This window comes from Xiphophorus maculatus, chromosome 5 (genome assembly GCF_002775205.1).
Source record: "Xiphophorus maculatus strain JP 163 A chromosome 5, X_maculatus-5.0-male, whole genome shotgun sequence".
NCBI classification, from domain to species: Eukaryota; Metazoa; Chordata; class Actinopteri; order Cyprinodontiformes; family Poeciliidae; genus Xiphophorus; species Xiphophorus maculatus.
The window spans coordinates 25,114,995-25,134,788 of NC_036447.1; the positions used below are offsets into that span (position 1 = coordinate 25,114,995).

Here is a 19,794-nt window from a genome sequence, read left to right on the forward strand (position 1 = left end):
AATGACGTTTTTACCAGCGTTGCAGGGAAAGGTAGTTTGTATAATGAGCTCAGTTGATGCGCAGCTTCAACTGGTATTTGCTAATTGCTTCTGGCTAGTCTGAAGGAGCTGAGTGGACGGGCGCTCTGATTCAGAAGGTTGGAAACCGCAGATCCAAGGAGAAGCTGCACCTCGAAGGCTGCATACACAATTTTGTGTTGCTTCCTCATTTTCCTTCACTTTGAGAATTTGAAGCAAAACGTGAAAATTACACAGTTTTCTTGATTTTCTTTTTTTTTTCTTAGAAGAAGAATCCTGAAACATCCGATGCCTCTTAGACATGCAACAGCAAATCCAGGTCTGAAAGAACTCTCATCCAAACAAACTGATACAAAATTTGCCAATTTTTTATTTTATTTTTATTTCCTTAGAAATTAGTAGCGAGTAAGAAATACAGAGTCGACGCCATTCCAAAGCTTATTCAACTGCATGCTATATAGAGAAAAAGAAACGTATCACATTATGGTAACATTTACCCCGAAATGGAACCATTTTATTTCATAATGCAGCAGCAACAACCAATTAGAGAACTAATATAAATGAGTAGCTTCATCCAAACACATTCCTGCAGCTGCATACCGTTCATTTCTAAGCAAAGATTATTAAGAGAGATGAATCAAACTGAAGTACATCTTACTGAAAATAACTACATTTTTTGCCCTGAGCAAGGTTGAGATTCTGGTTGTTGCAGCTCTGACAGAACGCTGTAGTCCGGTCTGATGTTACACCGGAGTTCTGTATAAAAGGTTAAGTTAACATTCACACTGTTCACCTTACGCATGTGACCCCCAAGCATTTCCAGCGTGAAGTCGAGCAAAGTCCAAACGAATGCAGAGGCTCTCTCGGTCGCATTGTCTGTACAAGTTTCTAGTTACATTTCTAGAATGTCAGAAAGTTTTGTGTTCATAAAAAACAAAATAAACCAGTTTCTTTTTCTTCTTTCCCCCCGCCCCGCCCACGCCTTTTACTAAATCCTACATTGAAAAGCGACAACACAGAATAATCTGCACTGACGTTAAAGTCGGAACAATTTCTTCTAGGAAAACTGGTTGGAAAATGACTAATTAAAGGGATAGTTTGGGTTATCTGAAGGAAGGTTGGAGACGGATCTTACTGAGTTTGTAGAAAAGTAAAGAACTCCTCTGAGCGGTGAAGGTTGCACTATTTTAGCACTTTAAAACAAGGCCAACGTAGTTTGAGCTAAGCTGTTTGTACGGCTAACGAGCTGCTAGCTTATCACACTGACGATTTGTTTACTTATCCTATTTAACACAAACTGATGGTATGAAATCTGTCTGCTGCACTTAGAAGAACATTACTAATATTTTCACTGACCTACACTTCAAAAAATCCAAAGTATCCTTTTAAAGGACGAAGTGTCACTTACAGCACTTCATTTTTCTGCATATCCTCATTTTCTGGGTTATAAATAATCTGCTGGGTTTTTGTTTGTTTGTTTTTACAAAAACCAAACCAGCAGACATTACATAAATATAAATACTGTAGATTTGAATGCTAAGAAGGTCAATCGTGTTTGGGATAAATAAAACTTTCTCCATTTTGTCCGTGTCGAGGATCAGTAAAAGGCCTTGTATGTATGCACAGTGCACCTGCTAAAACTGAACCTTTTCCAACATAGTTGGTGCTGCAGACTGTGGGAGTGTTTAGCATTCAGTCTGACACACACACACACACACACACACACTCAAAAACTTCTCCATTCTCTATCTGTAAAGCTTCTTTGAATAATCCTTGAGACGCCTACTTGACATTGTCGGTGAGCAATTTAATTCCGACGCCATTAAAAACACATAAACCTTCCTGTAAAGGTGTATATTCTGTATATTATGCGGCACTGAAGCTCAAATTACGGTTACTGTGACGTCAGACTTGTTCTAGAAAATCCTTAGGGCCGTTTTTGTCTAAAAGGTACATACATGGGAGTAAGATCATGGTCACATTAAGAATGATTCATGGGTATAATTGAGAAAGACAAACAGGATGTCAGTAAACGATGAGCTGTACACAAAAAAAAAAAAAAACCAGCATGTGAATTGTGTTTCCGGTTGTGTTCACTCTGGTCGCGCATGTAGGGGTCAGGAAAACACATTAGCCTCCTCACTAAAGGCCCCATTCAACTGCTGTTCAAAGAGACGACTATGACGCGTAAACACCAACAACATGTTTCTCTTTTTTTTTTTTTTTTTTTACTGGAAAACAAGAAGAAAGTGATTCACGGCTGCGTTCGGTTGGCCGGCATCACTCTACTTGCTCCGGCTCGGCGTCCATGCACGTCTCCCAGGGGTTCCGGGGCATCTGAGGCATGGAGAGGACGAGGAGCGCGATGCCGGCCAGGAAGAGGAGGACGAAGCCAGAGCAGGCACAGGCGAAGGACCAGGCGTAGTAGTACGCGATCCAAATAGTGTCCTTGCTCTCGATCATGCTTTTCACCGACTGACGCATCACCTCCAGCGAGATGAAAGCGCAGATGCCTGAAGACAGAGAGGCGCAGGGTGTGAGCATCATGGTCTGCGTAAAACTTGAGGCGTGTGTGGACTGGGAAGGCTGCTGGAGAAGTTGGAAGGTTTGAAGTTTGGAAGGTGAACGAAACCGACCTGCGAACGCGAAGAACATTCCGGCGGGTTTGAGAAGGTAGTCCCTTCCTTTGCCTTTGCCGGTGCACGACCCGAGCAGACACAGAGATCCGAGGATCATGAAGGCCAGGCTGAAAATGGAGATGGCTGCGGCGGAAATGTTGTACTCTGGAAGGAAAAATAGATGATAAAAAAAAGTTAAAATGTAAACGAACAGCTTCAGAAGCTCATAAGAGACAAAGGCATGGAGAGAATCCCTGCTATGTAGAAAACATGCTGATGTCCAACAACCCTGAGGAAATCTGATTGTCAACCTGTAAATCTAACCTCTAGGTCAGGAGTGCCCAAAGTGGGTCCTGGAGGGCCGGCATCCTGCATGTTCTAGTTCTCTCCCTGGTGGTACCAACAACCTTCTCACCATGTCAATGTTCTTCTTAGGCCTTTTAACGAGCCATCATTTGATCCAGGTGGTCAGATCTCAAAAAGAAAGCTTGAAACTAGCACATGTTTCTCTCTCTAAGGCTACGTTCACACTGCAACCCGAAGTGACCCAATTACAATGTTTTTGTGAAATTGGATTTTTACTTTTTTTAAAAATTTTTGCTGCGGTCGTTCAAATATATGTGACCTGTATGCAGTGATGGCATCGTTACTTTGAAAAAGTAACTTTAATCGGATTACTGATTACTCCTTGAAAAAGTAACTTAGTTAGATTACTGACTACTTGATTTGGAAAGTAACAAAGTTACATTAAAAGTAACTTTTTTAGTTACTTTCAGCAGTTCTAACAACAACGCTCTGCCACCTGTGAAAATTACATTGATCTTTGCCAAAACTTCATTGCAAGTTATTTTATAATGTAACATCAACAATTTGTCTCCACTTATAAGATTGAACTGAAGAGGAATTTTTTTAAGGGTTACAGCAGTACAAAAAAAACAAAAAAACGTTAGTAATTTGTGAGTGTTTCTGTGTGGTCCACTATTGTCTAGAAAACTCTAAGAAGCATTTTAAGTTGTTTTCCTTATAAGTAATAGGGCGTATCAATGACGTTCTGGTTTGGATGAATGCGACCTGGACGTTGGGTCAAATTTGAATCGAATATGTATCAGAAATAGAAGTGGCCGTGGTCGCATTCGAAAAAAATCCGACCTGTGTTCAGACTGTCATGAAAAGGTCAGACACAGGTCGCATTACGTCAAAAATCAGAATGGAGTCACTTCAGGCTAAGTCTGAACGCAGCCCGACTCTAGTTAGCTAGCTAACTAGCTTACTTTTCTTTCTAGCAAGGAAGAAAGGAAAGCTAACTAGTTAGCTAGCTAACTAGCTTACTTTTCTTTCTAGCAAGGAAGAAAGGAAAGCTAACTAGTTAGCTAGCTAACTAGCTTACTTTTCTTTCTAGCAAGGAAGAAAGGAAAGCTAACTAGTTAGCTAGCTAACTAGCTTACTTTTCTTTCTAACAAGGAAGAAAGGAAAGCTAACTAGTTAGCTAGCTTAAGGCTCTGTCTGTTTGTCTATCTATGGCAGGAGATTGTCTTTTATTTCACATGAACGTAAACTTTGTCATGACAGATTGTGTCATTTATTCAATCATATTTCAGAAGATGCCTCACTGGCAACAGTTGCAACATTTTGGCAGAATAATTTATTTTATCTCAATTGTCTGTTCATGGATTTTTATTGACAGTAAAAAGAGTAACATGCAGACTTTCGCTCAAAGTCTCAAAGGCAATGATCTCGATGTTCTCAAATTTACACACGTTTCTCTCTCTAAGGCTACGTTCACACTGCAACCCGAAAGTGACCCAATTACAATGTTTTTTGTAATATAAATTTGCTTTACTTTTATGTTTGCAGATTCCATGTGTGGAATGGAAACAGCAGCTGGTTTGTGTTTTGCAGTGCTGGTTGTGATCGGGAGCGTTTGATCTGCCGCCTGTTTGCCTGCTAACCATCCCATTGGGGGGCAGATTCTCCTTTGGGAACTGAGTACCTTCATCTTGTGCTGGCAGGAGAGGACGGCCGCCACACCTTGAGCATTCTGGGCTTTGAGGTAGTTAGTGCATCTCTGCAGAGCTCTGGCGTGCAACTTCATTTGTATTTTATGTGAAATCTATATTTATAAAAATGTGTTTTATACAAGTGTGACATAGGCACACCATAGTTTACTTAGTTTCTAGTCCAAGGAAGACTGGAGCATGTGACTTACCAAAGAAGCTCTTATGAAAATTATTTTCATATCTTCAGCAACAATATTAGTGAGAACTACTTAAATGCCAGACTTCAAAAATGTTCTCCCAAAATGGCTGCTGAAAATGTTGTTCCAAACTGTAGCTTTAAACTACTTCTTTTCTAACTTCCTGCAGCAGCTAGCTATGTTTCAGTGCAAAATCATTAAATAAAAATAATCGTACATGCTGCTTGACTGAAATTTTTGAAAGTGTTTCTGTCTGTGAGTATGCGAGGAAGAAAAGCGACTTACACGGAACATATAACACACAGTAAGAAAAAAAAGTCAGTATTCACAGTTTCTATAAAATCCGATGTTTATTTTATTTTTTACGTCTTAGTCTATTGCTTTATCCTCTTATATACAGTATATATATATATATATATATACATATATATATATATATATATTCTCCTATACAGATTTTTTTTTGCAGACTGCATATGCAATCAGCATCCAAAACTCTGATACCCCTCAATTACATCTAGTGAAACCACCTGCATTCAGAAGTTACCTTAAATTGTAAAGTCGGCTTGTGTGTAATTGATAGGCTCTGTGAAAGCCTCCGAGGTCTGTTAAAGATAATTGGTGAACAATTTCACGAAGACAAAGCGACAGCAGAAATATCATTTCTGGAAAAGCTTAAAGCAGATGTAGGTGATGAAGTAATATCGTAAGATTTGACATTCTCACTCAGCAGTGTTCAATTCATCCCTTGTAAATTGGAAAGATTATAGCACAACTATAAGCTTATGAAGACACGGCCGTCCACGTAGAGCAAAGTTTTGCGTTTCCGCCGCCTGGCATATTGCAGATGTTTCGCTGTTCCAGAAACACCTGATTCAAATGGCTGGACAGGACAGTGGTTCCTGAGGATCGAGACGCACTGGCCATGCAGGAAGTCTGTGAATCAGATCATTTGAGAGGCTTATGGGAACACTGGAGGAGGCTAACTATTGTTGCACGCTACAAATCTGACGTCAAGTCAGGTAGGAAACGCACTAAGCATTTAGAAAGAGACTCCAGTTCTATTACGACATCTTGTAGTACTACTCTGGTAACGATAAACAGAGATTCATTACTACTTTTTAAGGTAACTGTATGACTGTGTGTCACTGCAAGTATAGAAATACCATTGGTAGCACACATCTTTAGGACAGCAGACGCATAATGAAGCGTGATTTGTATCGTTAAACTGCAAACATGTTTTCAAATTTATTGACAGTTATTGATGCTTTCATTGAACAGGCAGCGGAGAATGTAGTAAAAATGACAATCTTGACAATACAGTTTTGTTTCTTTTTTACAAACATTGACTGGAATTTATCACGACGAGGATTATTATCAAGATAAAGAATGTATCGTGATATTTGATAAACGATGTACTTTTTTTTGTAACTGGCTGACGTGTAAAATCCTTTTTCTGCATGTCAGTGAATCTAATTAATAAACGAGTTTCACTGTTTGAGCCGAACTGCAGAAATAAATGACCCTTTCAACAATATTCTGATTTGTTGAGCTGTATATATGTGTGCGCATGTCCACACGCACGCACGCGCACACATGGCTGTTTAAGTGGTGCACATTTTCAAATGCAGAACAAAAACCGTGTTGTTTTTGTTCTGCATTTTGATGGCCTATGTCTCACAAGATGGAATATGTTCACCATCTGTTTTTTGTGCTTCAGTGTTTTGACAAGATGGAGTGAAACGACCTTCAAGCAGAAAACACTTGGAGAACAACGTACCTTTTTGTGTTTTGTATTCAAATATCTCTGCATCTTGTCCTGGATTGAAGTGCCTGAAGTAAGTGCAGTTTTCATCTATGAAAAGAGGGGAAAAAAAGAAAACGATTTCAGTGTCAAGTCCTGCAAGACGTCATGGCTTTAAAATATTTAAAGGACACGTATGACTATCTTAAGGAACCGTTAAATCTGAAGTATTAGTGTGAAGCGGTCTGATTTACACATAAAAGGTAATTAAGATACAAGTCTTAATTGCTTCGCCTTTTAGGAAAAAGCTAAATGTCTATGCGTCATAAATTGAAACACAAACGTGTAAATAATAAATTTCAGCCTAAATAATCAAAATCAATGCAAGTTTTTATCTTGCAGCTGGGAAAGTTAAAATGTTTCACACATCAGACATTCAATGTGACGACTAACGACTTCTCATCCTGAACAAACGTTTCTCTGACCTCGGGTGTGCCTCAGGGCTCGATCCTCGGACCCAGGATGTTCTCACCGCACTGGTGAGCGCCAAACACAACCTCCAGTTTTGTTTGTATGCAGATGATGTTCAGGTCTATTTGCCAGTTGTCCCCAACAGCATAAATACGTCGGAATCTGTACTAAGTGGTTTTAAGAAGACAAATTTTCTGCACCTGAATGAAAATAAAATGTTCTGTGTTTGACTTAAGATTTTGAAATTAGCGGGTGAAGTAAACCATGGGAAAGATATTAACTCAGTCCTCACTGAGTTAATATCTCTACTTTAAAAAAAATTGTTACTGCAGTTTCTATTGGACTGTTGCTTTGTTTTAGATATTTCACTTTCCTTCTTCCCCTGCTGCACCACTGAACCTTTTCACACCCCCGTTGAAGTCTTGCCCCGCATCTTTTCACGCCATTACGGGAAACCCTCCTGCTGAGCACCTCGTGAACGTCTTGGCCTCTCTTGGAACACTTCACACCGTCTCAGATCTGTCACATTTACGCTCTAAAAGCATCTTAAAACCGACGCCCTCCGGATAACGGCAACAGTAAAAACTGTCTCCCGTTCAGAAACGCGTTCGGCTTCGTGCGGCGTGACTTAACAAAGCAGCTGCGGTCACGGCACAAATCACGGTTACTTTTTTCTCCGGCAGATGATGCGCTAAAGCTTTGGGATTTGTTTTGAGTAAAAGTGGAGTTGCTCAGTGCGCCCATGAAGTGATTTGGTAGAGGAAAGGTTCTTTGATGTTGAGCAAGGTCGATAAAATATTGAATCCAGTTTAGGAGTAGTCTGGAATTAGTGTCAAATCTGGAACACGTCTTACTTTCATCGCTCACTTTACAAGTATATGATGAGAGCCAAGGCCACTTATCACACATCCTAGGACTGTACATGCTGTGTGAGCTTTAGACAGAAAGTATTAAATCAATTTTTTTTTAAATAGCTGCTTGATATATCATGTTAAAGGATTAATCTCAGTCGGTGTAAAAAAAAAAAAATAAAAATCAGCCCTCAGTTAGTAAGGAATAAATGCTGCTGTGTGGGAAAAAAAGAGTTTACTATTACAATATAGCAAGTGCTTAATTTACCATGCTATGAAAATGTTCACGTGTTAAAATAAGATGAAATCTCAAACAACATGAAATAATTGGCACAAACTATTGGGGAAAAAATGAGCTTTCTAAGGCTCCCCAAAGCCAGCTTTCACTGTCATGTAGCACACTGTGTGGGCCCGCATATAAATAAAGATGTTTTTATGAATGAGAACAGGGACTGGCCATAAAGAGAAGGAAGATCGAAAGATGGTTACCAGGCAACAAGCCCCACTGTTTTCACTGTTGACGGCACATAAGAGGTGAAATAGAGGCTCGTCAATGAGTTACACCTCTGAGTCAAAGCTGACGGAGAAATGAAAGGCCTCCGAATCACCCGAATCTCGGAAAATTGTTTTTTATTTTCCTGTCATGAAAAGGCAGTCAAACTATTATTATTATTATTATTTTAAGATTGTGGACAGACAAGAAAGTTAAAACCCAGCCAGTGGCGTACACAGACATTATGGGGGTTAAGGTGGTAAAGTATTAAAAAAAGGGTCGACCTTAGTAATGTTTGACTTATTATGGGCACAGACCACATTGTAAAAAAGAAAGGGATTTCAGAAGGGCACTTTTTGTTCAGAGGACAAAGGGCAGATGCTCCAGCACCAAACTGTCAACATTACCGCACAAGATTTATCTGAAAAGTTGAACACATTGATATTGCATGACCAGATGACCTATTTTGACCTAAACGCCACTCAACACACCGGACACGACAGTGACGGCAGCGACAAAAGTGGGAACATTTTTCAACTTTCCTGTGTTGTCGCTAGCTCTCTGTGTGTACTAGTTTGGAATTGGTCAGACCCTTTGGCTGAAGGAGGGCAAGCGATTGTATTGGGCTCAGCATGACCTATAACAATGCAGAGTTGCAAAAGCAAGTGGAAAAAATGAGTGAGGAGACTCAAACCGGTGCGCTCAGTTGCAAATTTCACTTTTAAAAAAACCAACAAAAAAACAGTGGAGGCTTGGATAAAACCAAGGTTACAACAATGAATTATCCTTCCACTGAAACACAAGCACTCTGTAGTTAACAATTTTAAATTAACCTTTAAAACAAAATGACTACTTTTAAATTCTTCTGAAAATGAAAACCTGGAAAATTGAAACTCTTCAGACTATTTGATTTGAGAAAACAGAACATTTTCTGAAATATCTTTTGAAAACTTGCATATTTACATGTCAAGCTTACAAAGTTAAGCATAGTGTTTAATCGTGATTAATTTGATAATTTTTTAAAAATCAACTGACACACAAAGACAATGGTATTTACCGCTAATCTTCAAGCTGGGGCACGTAGCCATCTAACAATACAACACGAGAAAGTTGAAAAATGTTCTACTTTTGTCGTTGCTGTCACTGTGTGTTGAGTTTACCCCTAGTGGCTTTTAGGTCAAAATTGGTCATTTGATTATGTAATATTAACATGTTTCTGTTAAGCTGCTACCCTACAGCTGCCAGAAGGACCCAGCAAACCTTAACATGGGGTGAATTCAAAAACAGAGGATGTTGAGTGATGGATTCCAGATGAAATTGCTCCTGAATTGTTAATTAGCTGCATGGAGTTTTTCATGGGACAATTCAAAGCTAAAGGTGGGTAACATGTGTTGGCAATTTCCGCTGATTTTCTGAACCACCCATTAAAGCCTGAGCTTTGACCTACATAGGGTGCCCAACTGTTTTTACCAAGGCGAGTTGTATTTACACAACACGCCTATCTTGATCCCAGAACCATTTAGTACATATTCAATCTTCACAAAATCCCAATGGGGCCCACATGGGTGGGGCAGTCACATGGAAGACCCCGACTTCCTGCCACCATAACCATAACAGGAAGTCGCCATCTGTCCCAAGCTTTTTTCTGTTGTTCTCATTTTACACTTTTTCGACAAACATGTGAATATGCAACTATAGCAAATATGAAGACAAACAAATTTCAAAGCCTTTGAATCTGTAATTATCTGTGAAAATGATTCGGGCCCCTCAGTGACACTCTGACAGTGTGTTCTCTCTATTATTGGCCCCTGTCCTGCTGGCTGTGCTGACATGTTGTGTAACTCTTTTCTTGTTCTAAATAGGGCAGTCTGTCATGTTTCCAAGGATCAGGTGAGAACGCCGGTTTGAGCGTCTCTGCACGCCGTCATGTCGCTTCCCCGTCTTTTTTGATGCGTGCCATCGATCCACTTTGTCAGAAGAGGAAATGTTAGGGCCAATAACCACAGCCAAAGTCCTAAGATAATCCAAATTTAGTCGATTGTACAAAGCCAAAAACTCTGGACGCCAGATAAAGTGTAAAGACGTTGCAGACATTCTGTCCGCCTATTTGATGGGTTGGTTGTAAACTTGGGTGTGTTTAAGAGCAAAATAGCATTGACTCCTAATCTTTTTTGGAGTGAACCGCCTACCCTGGTGCAGTGAGAAGTAATTTGAGTCCTGCAAAGGGACGTGGTGCTGTAGTCAGGTCTTGAGGGAAGGGTTTAATGGTGTTGTGGGTCTTAGAGTTATGCCAGACTCTGCCATGAGGCCCTGTCACTCAGGGAACCCACAGGCTTGTGCATGAACACTTGACCCCCATGGCTCTGCCCCAGCACAGCTGAGTATTTACATGCCGTATTTTTGTAGCTAACAGCACTGTTTCGTTGCGTGCAATATGAAATAAATCGCACGCTTCCTATTTCTGGAACCTCTCAGATAGTTATTGTATTGGCCCTCTTGCAACAACGCGGCCATGGAAACCGCCAAAGTCCTGGCCTGAAGGTTTTTCAGGTAGAAAAGGTTTGCCGGTTGAGAGCTGAACAGAATATCCTATTGATAACCAGTAGCATCTGTGAATAGCGATTAAACTAAAGACGATAATCAGAGTAAAATTTTCTATGCTTGGATTTGAAGAAAGCTATTAACAGCAGCAGAAATAAGTCACCCTCTGTACTTTGTCAGCATTCTACTAAGAACAAGGCAGCCCACACTTTCCACTTGTGAATCTCTTCGCCTAATGCTTGAGTCCTGTTTTTTTAATTTTTAATTTTTATCAGATGTTGACAACTGTCTGAAGGCATTTATCCAAAATAATCAATCCCTTCCCTCACCAAATCCTGCCAGCGGGGAACTCCATGCTATCTACTGGGACATTTTCATACTGAAAAAAATATTTGTTATTGTCATTAGCATGACAATAACAAATATTGTTGTTTTGTTTTAGTTATATTTGCATGTTGAGCGTCATCTGTCTGTCTCATTCCAGTCGTAGCATAAACCACTCCACGGACTTTGATCTCAAATTTAACTGGCAGTTCAAGTTTTAGTCAAAGTTAGCTTCCAGTACAGCCAAAATAAAACAACATTTTCAAAACAAAATTAGGTTTCTTTGTGTGTCTCAACATAAAGAAACATCATTTTATCATATTTTTTCTGACACTCCAAACTGTTGCTGTGTTGGTCTATTTCTTTTTAGTAAAAAAAAAGAAGAAGAAACAAATGTCTATTTTGTAAAATAAAAAAACAGAAGTAAAAAACTGCTTTTATCTTCTGTTTCTCAGAGTGGAAAGATTTGAGAATTTCTTTGGAGAATAATTAGCTTAATTTGAGTGAGATTGTTCGGTTTGTTAATTGATGTTATTTATTTACACAATTATTATAACAAAATTAATTAAATGCCACGGTCAACCGTAGCGAACCGCTGCCACTCATAAATAATCAACATTATTAGTTACGGTGCTTTGAACTTAAAAGTGATCGTTCAAAAATAAAAAAAACTAGATCCTTTATGCCACTTCAGTCAGCCATATTGGTACACCAAAATACAAAATTAGAGTGACTGATCAATAGATTAAAAATCAATTGTCTCAAAGGTTATTGATTTCAGTTCAAATTCAGCAAATTAGTTTATGAAACATTACTTTTTCAAAGTGTTTTTCTCCATCTCTGGTTTGCGTTGTGAACTGCTTGTTTGAACAAATTGAGCTAATTAGTCTAAATTAGCTTGGGGCTAATTTGGTCTCGCCAACAAAACTCTTCACTACAAACCTTGGTTTTCAAAATACATATTCACACTGCATAATGACATTATTATACATCTTTCTGCAGGCTATTTCATGCTCATTCTTACATATTTTTTGTGTCTCTGGGAGGAATCCAGGTAATAATCTGGCATAAACTAATCTGAATCGGTTGAAAACAAATTTAACCTCATCTCCAGTTTTTTTTTGTCATTTCATCGTTTTTCTGGCTCTATTTTTTTACTTGTACATTCTTACCGTTTTACTTTTAGTAGTTTATTTCATCGTTATTTCGCATTTTACTTCAGTGTTACTAGCTTGCTAAGTTTATTGATTAAGGTAATAGCCGGTTGAATTCTTTCTGTTAGACGTTGTTTGGTAATTCTGATCCAGATTACCAGTTTTATTGCTAATTACCTTCAGCACTTATTAATAGTTATTCATAGCTAAACCAGACTATTGTTGCACAGCATTATAATGATCACGTTCATTTGTTTTTACTGTGAATAAATGTTCTCCTAATTACACACAATCTTTGCAGATAAAAACTCTGGAATCCAAAATATGTGCCACCTATCGCCGCCGCCCGGAGAGCTCAACATGCGCCCGGCTCAAATTATTGAGAAAATCCGGCACGTCTGCACCAGTGAGCCGCGCCTCGGGCGTTTCAGCTGTTTCTGAAAGAGACCTGCGGTGCAAGCAGAGTGCAGGCATCCCAATCGCCGCCGTCAGTCAAGAATTAGCTTAAGTTTGTGAGTAGAAGGGATTTAGACAGGTGTCTATGGTCATGTCGTGAAAAGCTGACCAAAACCCACAAATGTTTAACAACTGCGTGACATACAGTCTGATAAGTGCTGCTCATATAATGGTTGACATTCGGGGGGAGGGCACGTTGCACTGCACCCTGCAATATTTGGGAACATTTAATTATATCAGCACCTTTTTTATTATCTTTAATCCCTTAACTTCCCTCACGACGGTTACGAGGTATTAAATAGTTTCATTTAGGTTAAAGCTACACAAAACTCAAACATTTCATAGACTCATTAGCTGTTTGGTAGTGATCTAAAAAGCAACCTACGAATTTCACTATTGATTATAGTATTAAAAAACAAAACCATTTCCTTTTCCATGTTCTTAAAACAATGACAGACTAAAAAAAAAAAAAAACACGTCATTTTCACCACTTGACCACAACATGGAACATAATTCTTCTGTACACAGTCGATAAGTTGAGCTTTTCTTTTCACCATTAGATGTATGTATGTTTTATAACATGCACACTGTAAGCTATTCTCAGCAGCTTGTGTGGGAATCACTGTGGGAATAAACTGTTTAGCTGTTGTGAAATGCAGTGTTTTTTGGTGGTCTCTTTACCCTCTGTAGCTCATAAACTGTGGTGTCTCTGGCTGGTACCTGCTGCTGCAGTCTGATTAAGTCTTCACACTCCTGTTGTTTGCAGAGCTCAGAGGTCAGCACCCTCTTCAACCCAGAGAGCCATTTTCTTTTCGGTTCTGATAAATATAATTAGTCCTGGGCCACAAAACCTAAACCCTCCTTCAAAAAAGAAAGAAAAAAAAACCTGAAACAATTAGTAAATGCTGTTTCTTTCTTTCTTTTTTTTAATTTTACCACAAAAACAGGAGCAAGAAGCATATCAGCTACGAGTGGTACTGCCAGTTAATATAATAATAATGTAATACAAGGCTTTGGAGAAAGTATTTGGCCTATTGCAGTTTTTTGTTGTTGCAGAACAACAACCACATCCTAATGGGGTAAAAATGGCAACATGAGAAAATACAAAAAGCCGTTTTCAAAAAATGTCTGCAGTAAAGGAAACAAGCTTTACCAAACCAATTTGGCCCTATGTGTGTGTGTGTGGTGTGTGTGTGTGTGTGTGTGTGGGGGGGGGGGGTAATGGTTCCTATTGGGTAAATTAGAAATGAACTGTAATGTTGCCAACAGGGGGAATTATTGTTTCATGGAATGTCGTGTTGGTTTGAATGACTCTCGATCCTCAGTGAATAAAATCAGCAACTTTGTCTAATACTATTATGTTTGATGACCTGAAAAATCACGGTGTAACAAGGAGAAAGAAACAGAGAAAGTCTTCAAGGGGTTAACACTTTTTCACAGCAATGTAGAGAAAAAAAATCCACTCATATTTTAGAGAGTTAGCAACATTTTTCCCTCAGTGGTTCCTGTTGCAGCGCCACCGCAGGCGAGGAGGGGAACAGGTTTTTCAAAGGAATAAAAGTGAACTGCATCGGCTGAAAATGTAACAAATGTCGCCATTTTGGTCCTCAATCAAAGTCTACCGAACCATCAGGTGTGAAAACACCCTGAAATACTGTGTGTTTACTTTGTTTCTACAATAGAATTATTATTATTATTTTCATAACAAAAGAGATACAATGTTCAGTATCTCAAAAAGTATCTCAAAAGTTTGGACACCCCTGATTGAGTACCTCTCCGGGGATTTCACACAGTCACGTGACTTCCTCTGTTAGCTTCGAGCTTAACAGGAGAGGCTGTGGTGCAAAAAGCTGTAGCTGCGCTTCGTGAGGCTAAATTGTTCGCCACATTCAAAAACCTAAACTTTTACAATTTGTTTTGACTTTACTGGTGAATTAGAAAGCGTTTTACCTGGAGTTTTTCTGCCTTACCTCCAGGCAGGCTGATTGGTCCGCAGCCATGCTCTTTGTCATAGTTCTGCTCGGTGATGTAGATGTGCTTCTTGCACAGCCTCCAAAGGCCGAAGTGTGCCGCCTCGCAGGTCTCATTGAACCTCACCACCTGTGGGCTGAGCACCGCCCAGTGGTCCGTGACCACCGCCGTGAACATGCACGCCATACCCACCACCAGCACGAAGATGGCGATCTTTATCTTGGTGCGCTTGTGCATGTTTTCCAGTTGGTGCGACTTCTACTCAGTTAACAAAAAGTACGTAAGACTCGATATTCTGATCTGAAACTCTGAGACCTCTTCCCCTCGGTGGGCCGCGGTAAGTCTCAGGGGGGAAAACACGTCGTCGTCCTTTCCCTCTCTCCACCCAGGACGAATGTCTTCTCTCTCGCTACCGCAAATCTGAGCTTCAGGTTCGAAGGGAAGGGGGCCAGACTCCTCTGTCCTACTTTCATGTCCCTCTTTCCCCTCACACTGTGACGGACGGTTCACAAAGTCAGCTGTTGGGGTGGATCAGAGAAGTTGATGACCAGACTGCCTGCCATGCTGGGGAATGGGTGTGTTTCTCAGGGTGTTGTATGCTATAAATGACCATTGAGTCAGCCTCTGCGCTTATCCTATTACAGTATCACTGTGTTGAGATTAGCAAAGTGCCATTATAAGAGTATTAGCATAACACTTTTATTCATAATAATGCAAGCTGAATTTTAAAGAAGTACCTTTAATAGGGTATCACATAGTTTCTCTCTTGCTTGTTTAATTGCCATATGATATTGTTGAGTCAAAGCTCGGTGATGTCTTTGTATGGATTTGTCTCTTTATGCTATATTTATAAGAAGAAAGTGTTTGTGCCTTTAATGAGCTGCGACTGAAAACCCAAACGCTTCACACATGCGAGGGCAGTACACTTTGAAATTGATGTTAACTGCTGAGGTGAACTCTGTGTCAGTAAATCAGCTCTATCTCCTGGACCTCTGCAGCAAATCAAAAGCTCATTTAAAACAAAACCTCACCAAGAGGTTCAAGAAATAAACAATCACACCAACATGTAAAAACAAGCTTCTTTTGATTCAGAAACTGCACTAATACGTACATCACATTGTATTGCAGCCTGTCATTTCAAATCCTTCAGTATCAGAATTTTGTCCTTACTGGATCCTGATATGAAGGGAAACCTCATGCTGAAAAGCTTTTGCTTGTATCGCTTCTTTTTTAAAAAAAAAAAAAAAGTCACAGTGAGGTGCTGCCGATCAAATAACCTTTTAACCATTAAGTGATTATCAGTTCTTGGATCATTAGTCATTGAGTAATATGACTCTGTTGTTCAGTGAAAACCTCGCAGCAGTAATTCAAAGTGTCAGAGAGTCCAACACTGAGGTACTTGATCCACCAGCAGCTGCCTTGTTACAGAGGGTGTTGACCGCTGGAGTAAATTACACCTTTCTTATGCCATCGGGGGCTACTGTACCCTCGGTTGCCTTGGTGACCAGTCGCTCGACCTGTACTGGGGTTTTTGCTGCTCCTTCTGCAGCACGTCAAAATAAAAGAGGTAAACCGCACATTCTGATTGTGCTTACCCTGCGACCAAGTTCACTTATTGAAAACAACATTGGCAGAAAGGAATAACCGACTCAAGTTTAAGTAGTAAAGTAAATTCAACTTGCAGTAAAGGGATATTACAAATAATGTTTCCGCCCTTTTCATAGCCCCCCTGTGGGAAATCGGCTCACGTCGAGTCTCTTTGGAGCAGCTGTTTGCTACTTTCCTTTTGCACCAGCAGAGGTCCTGCTCAAAGTCAAATATTTAACAACAATAAATGGTATAGATCACAGGTGTCAAACTCCAGTCCTCGAGGGCCACTGTCCTGCAGTTTTTAAATGTGCCACAGGTACAAAACACTGGAATGAAATGGCTTAATTACCTCCTCCTTGTGTAGATCAGTTCTCCAGAGCCTTGCTAATGACCTAATTATTCTATCCAGGTGTGGTGCAGCAGAGGCACATCTAAACGTTGCAGGACAGCGGCCCTTGAGGACTGGAGTTTGACACCCCTGGTATAGATGCTCATAAACCATTCGGTCTCAAAAGTCAGTTAGTTATTTCCATTGCTGTTTCGCAGTCTCTTCAATGTTTTCTGTGCAGCAAGCTGTGCATTTCTCAAAAATGATGGCTGTTTATAATCGACACAAGAAAACGCTGTTCAATTAATTATGAGGAAAAATCAACATGGGCTAAAGATTAAAGAAAATAAGAATTAAATTAATAATCAAACTAAGACATGATTGCTCATAATTTACCGAGCTAAAGACACAAACGAAACAAAAAATCTGATTTACTTTAGACGCTACCAGTAAACACAGGAATTGATGTTAAAAATCTGATTAAAGATGGAAAATTCATTAAACATTTATCTGTCCCTGAAGTAAAGAGTTTAGCAACTTGGATTCTGATCTTTGACTGAAATTCGAGAGCGAAACCACGTCTGGAAGAAGTTTTAATCGTCATGGTAACCAATCTGGATGAAGTCTCTCTGTTTGATGGAAGTGACTGAGGGACTTTTAAAAAGAGCAGCAACACCTGACCCGAAGGACATCGACTGGTTTGGCCCTTTGACCCTCCATCACACTGACGCTGTCGCCTGACAGCTGAGCGTTGGCAGTTTGAGTCCTCAGGGAAGGTCTGGGTGCTTCGCATTTCTTCCGAGGGAGTCGACCTCGTCCGACGGACTAATCATGTGTGGCCCGGAGCCCAGCCGGTAAATCTAAATGGTTGAAATGAGTCATGATGCACGGCTGCGTTCAATAAGACTGATTAGCTCAGCTTACCAGTCCATTTGTTGTTTTTTTCCCCCCTTCTTCTTCTTCTTCTTCTCGGGTTTTCTAAATTTCAGTTATTATCTGAGGCAAATCGGTTATGTAATGTTAGGAAAATAAATTGGATTTTTTTTTTCCTTGTTTTGATTTGATATGTGGATTACTCTGGATCCATTTCAAATGTTCAAATATATATATATATATATTTATATATATACCATATATGTTTTAAATGCATTGTATTATATAGTTTAATGTGATATCAATAAATTACATTCTGCATTTAGGAACTACATCAAACTGTATTTTCTCGTATTACATCAGATATTCTATCACGTTACAGCTGTTGCAAATAAATAACACTTGCTTACATCTTAAACTATAGTGTACAGTGTAACATAATGGTATGTATTTATTTTGAAGACTATTGAACAACTGAAGACGTTGCAGTAATTTATGACAAGCTGAGCTTTTCCCACATTAAAAAAGGTTAAGCTTGAACTGCTGTTGGATAAATCCAGTTATTAGCACAGGGACAGATGCCATCACGATGTGTGCTACTTCCTGGATTCACAGCATAGCAAAGGTATCAACAAAGAGAGAGAGAGAGAGAGAATTCAAACCCCTCCTGAGAAAAAAAAAGTCCGCCATTTTAAATTTTCAAATAAGAATTTGGGAAGAGAGAGGAAACACGCCTGTGGATATCAGGTGTGGATTTTTTCCACTTTAATTCACTAACAGATTTGATTACTGCATGTGACCCTCACCTGAAGCCGTAATGGTGCGTTCACACCAAACGCGTTTTCAGCGTCAGGTATTTATATTCAAAATCTACGTGAAGGCGCGTCTTTTCACACCAAAACGCGTTTGGTGTGAACGCATCATTGTTTGGTGACGTAATTTATGTAATGTGGGAATATGGGAGCACAGCGGGAAACAAGAGTAAGATACTGGTTTCCCGGCCAAAACGAGAGACTGGACAGGTAGGTATGTTGTGGTCAAATAATATGGTCGAAAGTTGAAGTTATCCTTAATTATCACCAATTGCTTGATAAAAATGTTGAATGTGGGACATGGCGTGGCGCAGTGGTTAGAGCGCGCGACCCTTATGCACAAGCTACAGATCTCGTGGCATCTCGACTCACGTTGTCGCTTCCTTTGCTGCGTGTCTTTGTCTGACTACTATCAATTAAAGGACACAAATTACAAAAATAATTCTTAAATAAATAAAAAAAGTCGTCGTCGACTGTAAAAGAAAAAAACCGTCCTTATGATCCTGCATGTATCAGTTTGAGTGAAAAAAGTATATTTATATATTTATACAGCCTCTGCTGCATAAATATAAGGACTGGCGGTGAGTTGTGAGTGCAAACAAGCATGTTGGTTATTCCAGTGGCTGCGTAGAGAGGTGACTCTGCTATTTCCCCTTCAATTACCGGAGGAGACGTTTCACCGACACGCAACAGGAGGTGGGCCAGCTTTCCCGTGGATGAAAATATCAGTCAGGATTCGTAGCATTCGCATCCACAGGACCTCACAGGTCTGGTGATGGGCAGAAACGGTGTGGAGGTGGGGAATTGCTCATATTCATGACTGGAATGGAAAACGTGGACATCAAACCAGTTTGGCATAACATAGATATACAAGTCTCATGCTGACTTTAAATATGTCTGTTCTAATTCAAGCCGTCTCCTTGTAAACATCGGTGACCGGAGTGACAAGTATGGCTGGCGGAGCTGAGTATTCGCCCTTTAAAGCACACATGGAAGTCACTGAGCTACAGACGCACCGAATTTAACCGATTACAACTTCTGACAAATATCTCTAAGCAGCACACAAACCATTAAGCAGACGTGGAAACCAGTCGAGCATGAGCCACGCTTCAAACCAGAAAGTCTGATCCAGCAATACGACACACAGCAACTTTTTTGTAGACGCGCTATTCAAATTCTGGATGAGCTCTTGGGAGCCTGTTCGCTCAATCGAGCATTAAGTTGGCTGATCTTGATTTCCTGTGCTGACTGGCTGGCTGCCAGAACCTAACAACCACATCAGCACCGCAATGTTAACCAGATACTACTGGGTCAATCAAAGCTTGCAAGATACTCTTAGTGTGCCACTTTGGATGA

At 39.9% G+C, this 19,794-nt stretch overlaps 1 protein-coding gene across 1 annotated transcript; it reads right to left on the minus strand.

Annotated features, from left to right (window-relative positions):
* Positions 1-368: 368 nt before the first annotated feature.
* cacng1 (calcium voltage-gated channel auxiliary subunit gamma 1) lies at positions 369-15,385 on the minus strand. The gene is made up of 4 exons (XM_005807892.2): positions 14,835-15,385; positions 6,611-6,685; positions 2,655-2,801; positions 369-2,531 (listed from the first exon to the last, which is right to left on the minus strand). The coding sequence occupies exons 1-4, from the start codon at positions 15,070-15,072 to the stop codon at positions 2,299-2,301; spliced, it is 693 nt and encodes a 230-aa protein (XP_005807949.1). The 5' UTR covers positions 15,073-15,385; the 3' UTR covers positions 369-2,298.
* Between the last annotated feature and the right edge of the window lie 4,409 nt (positions 15,386-19,794).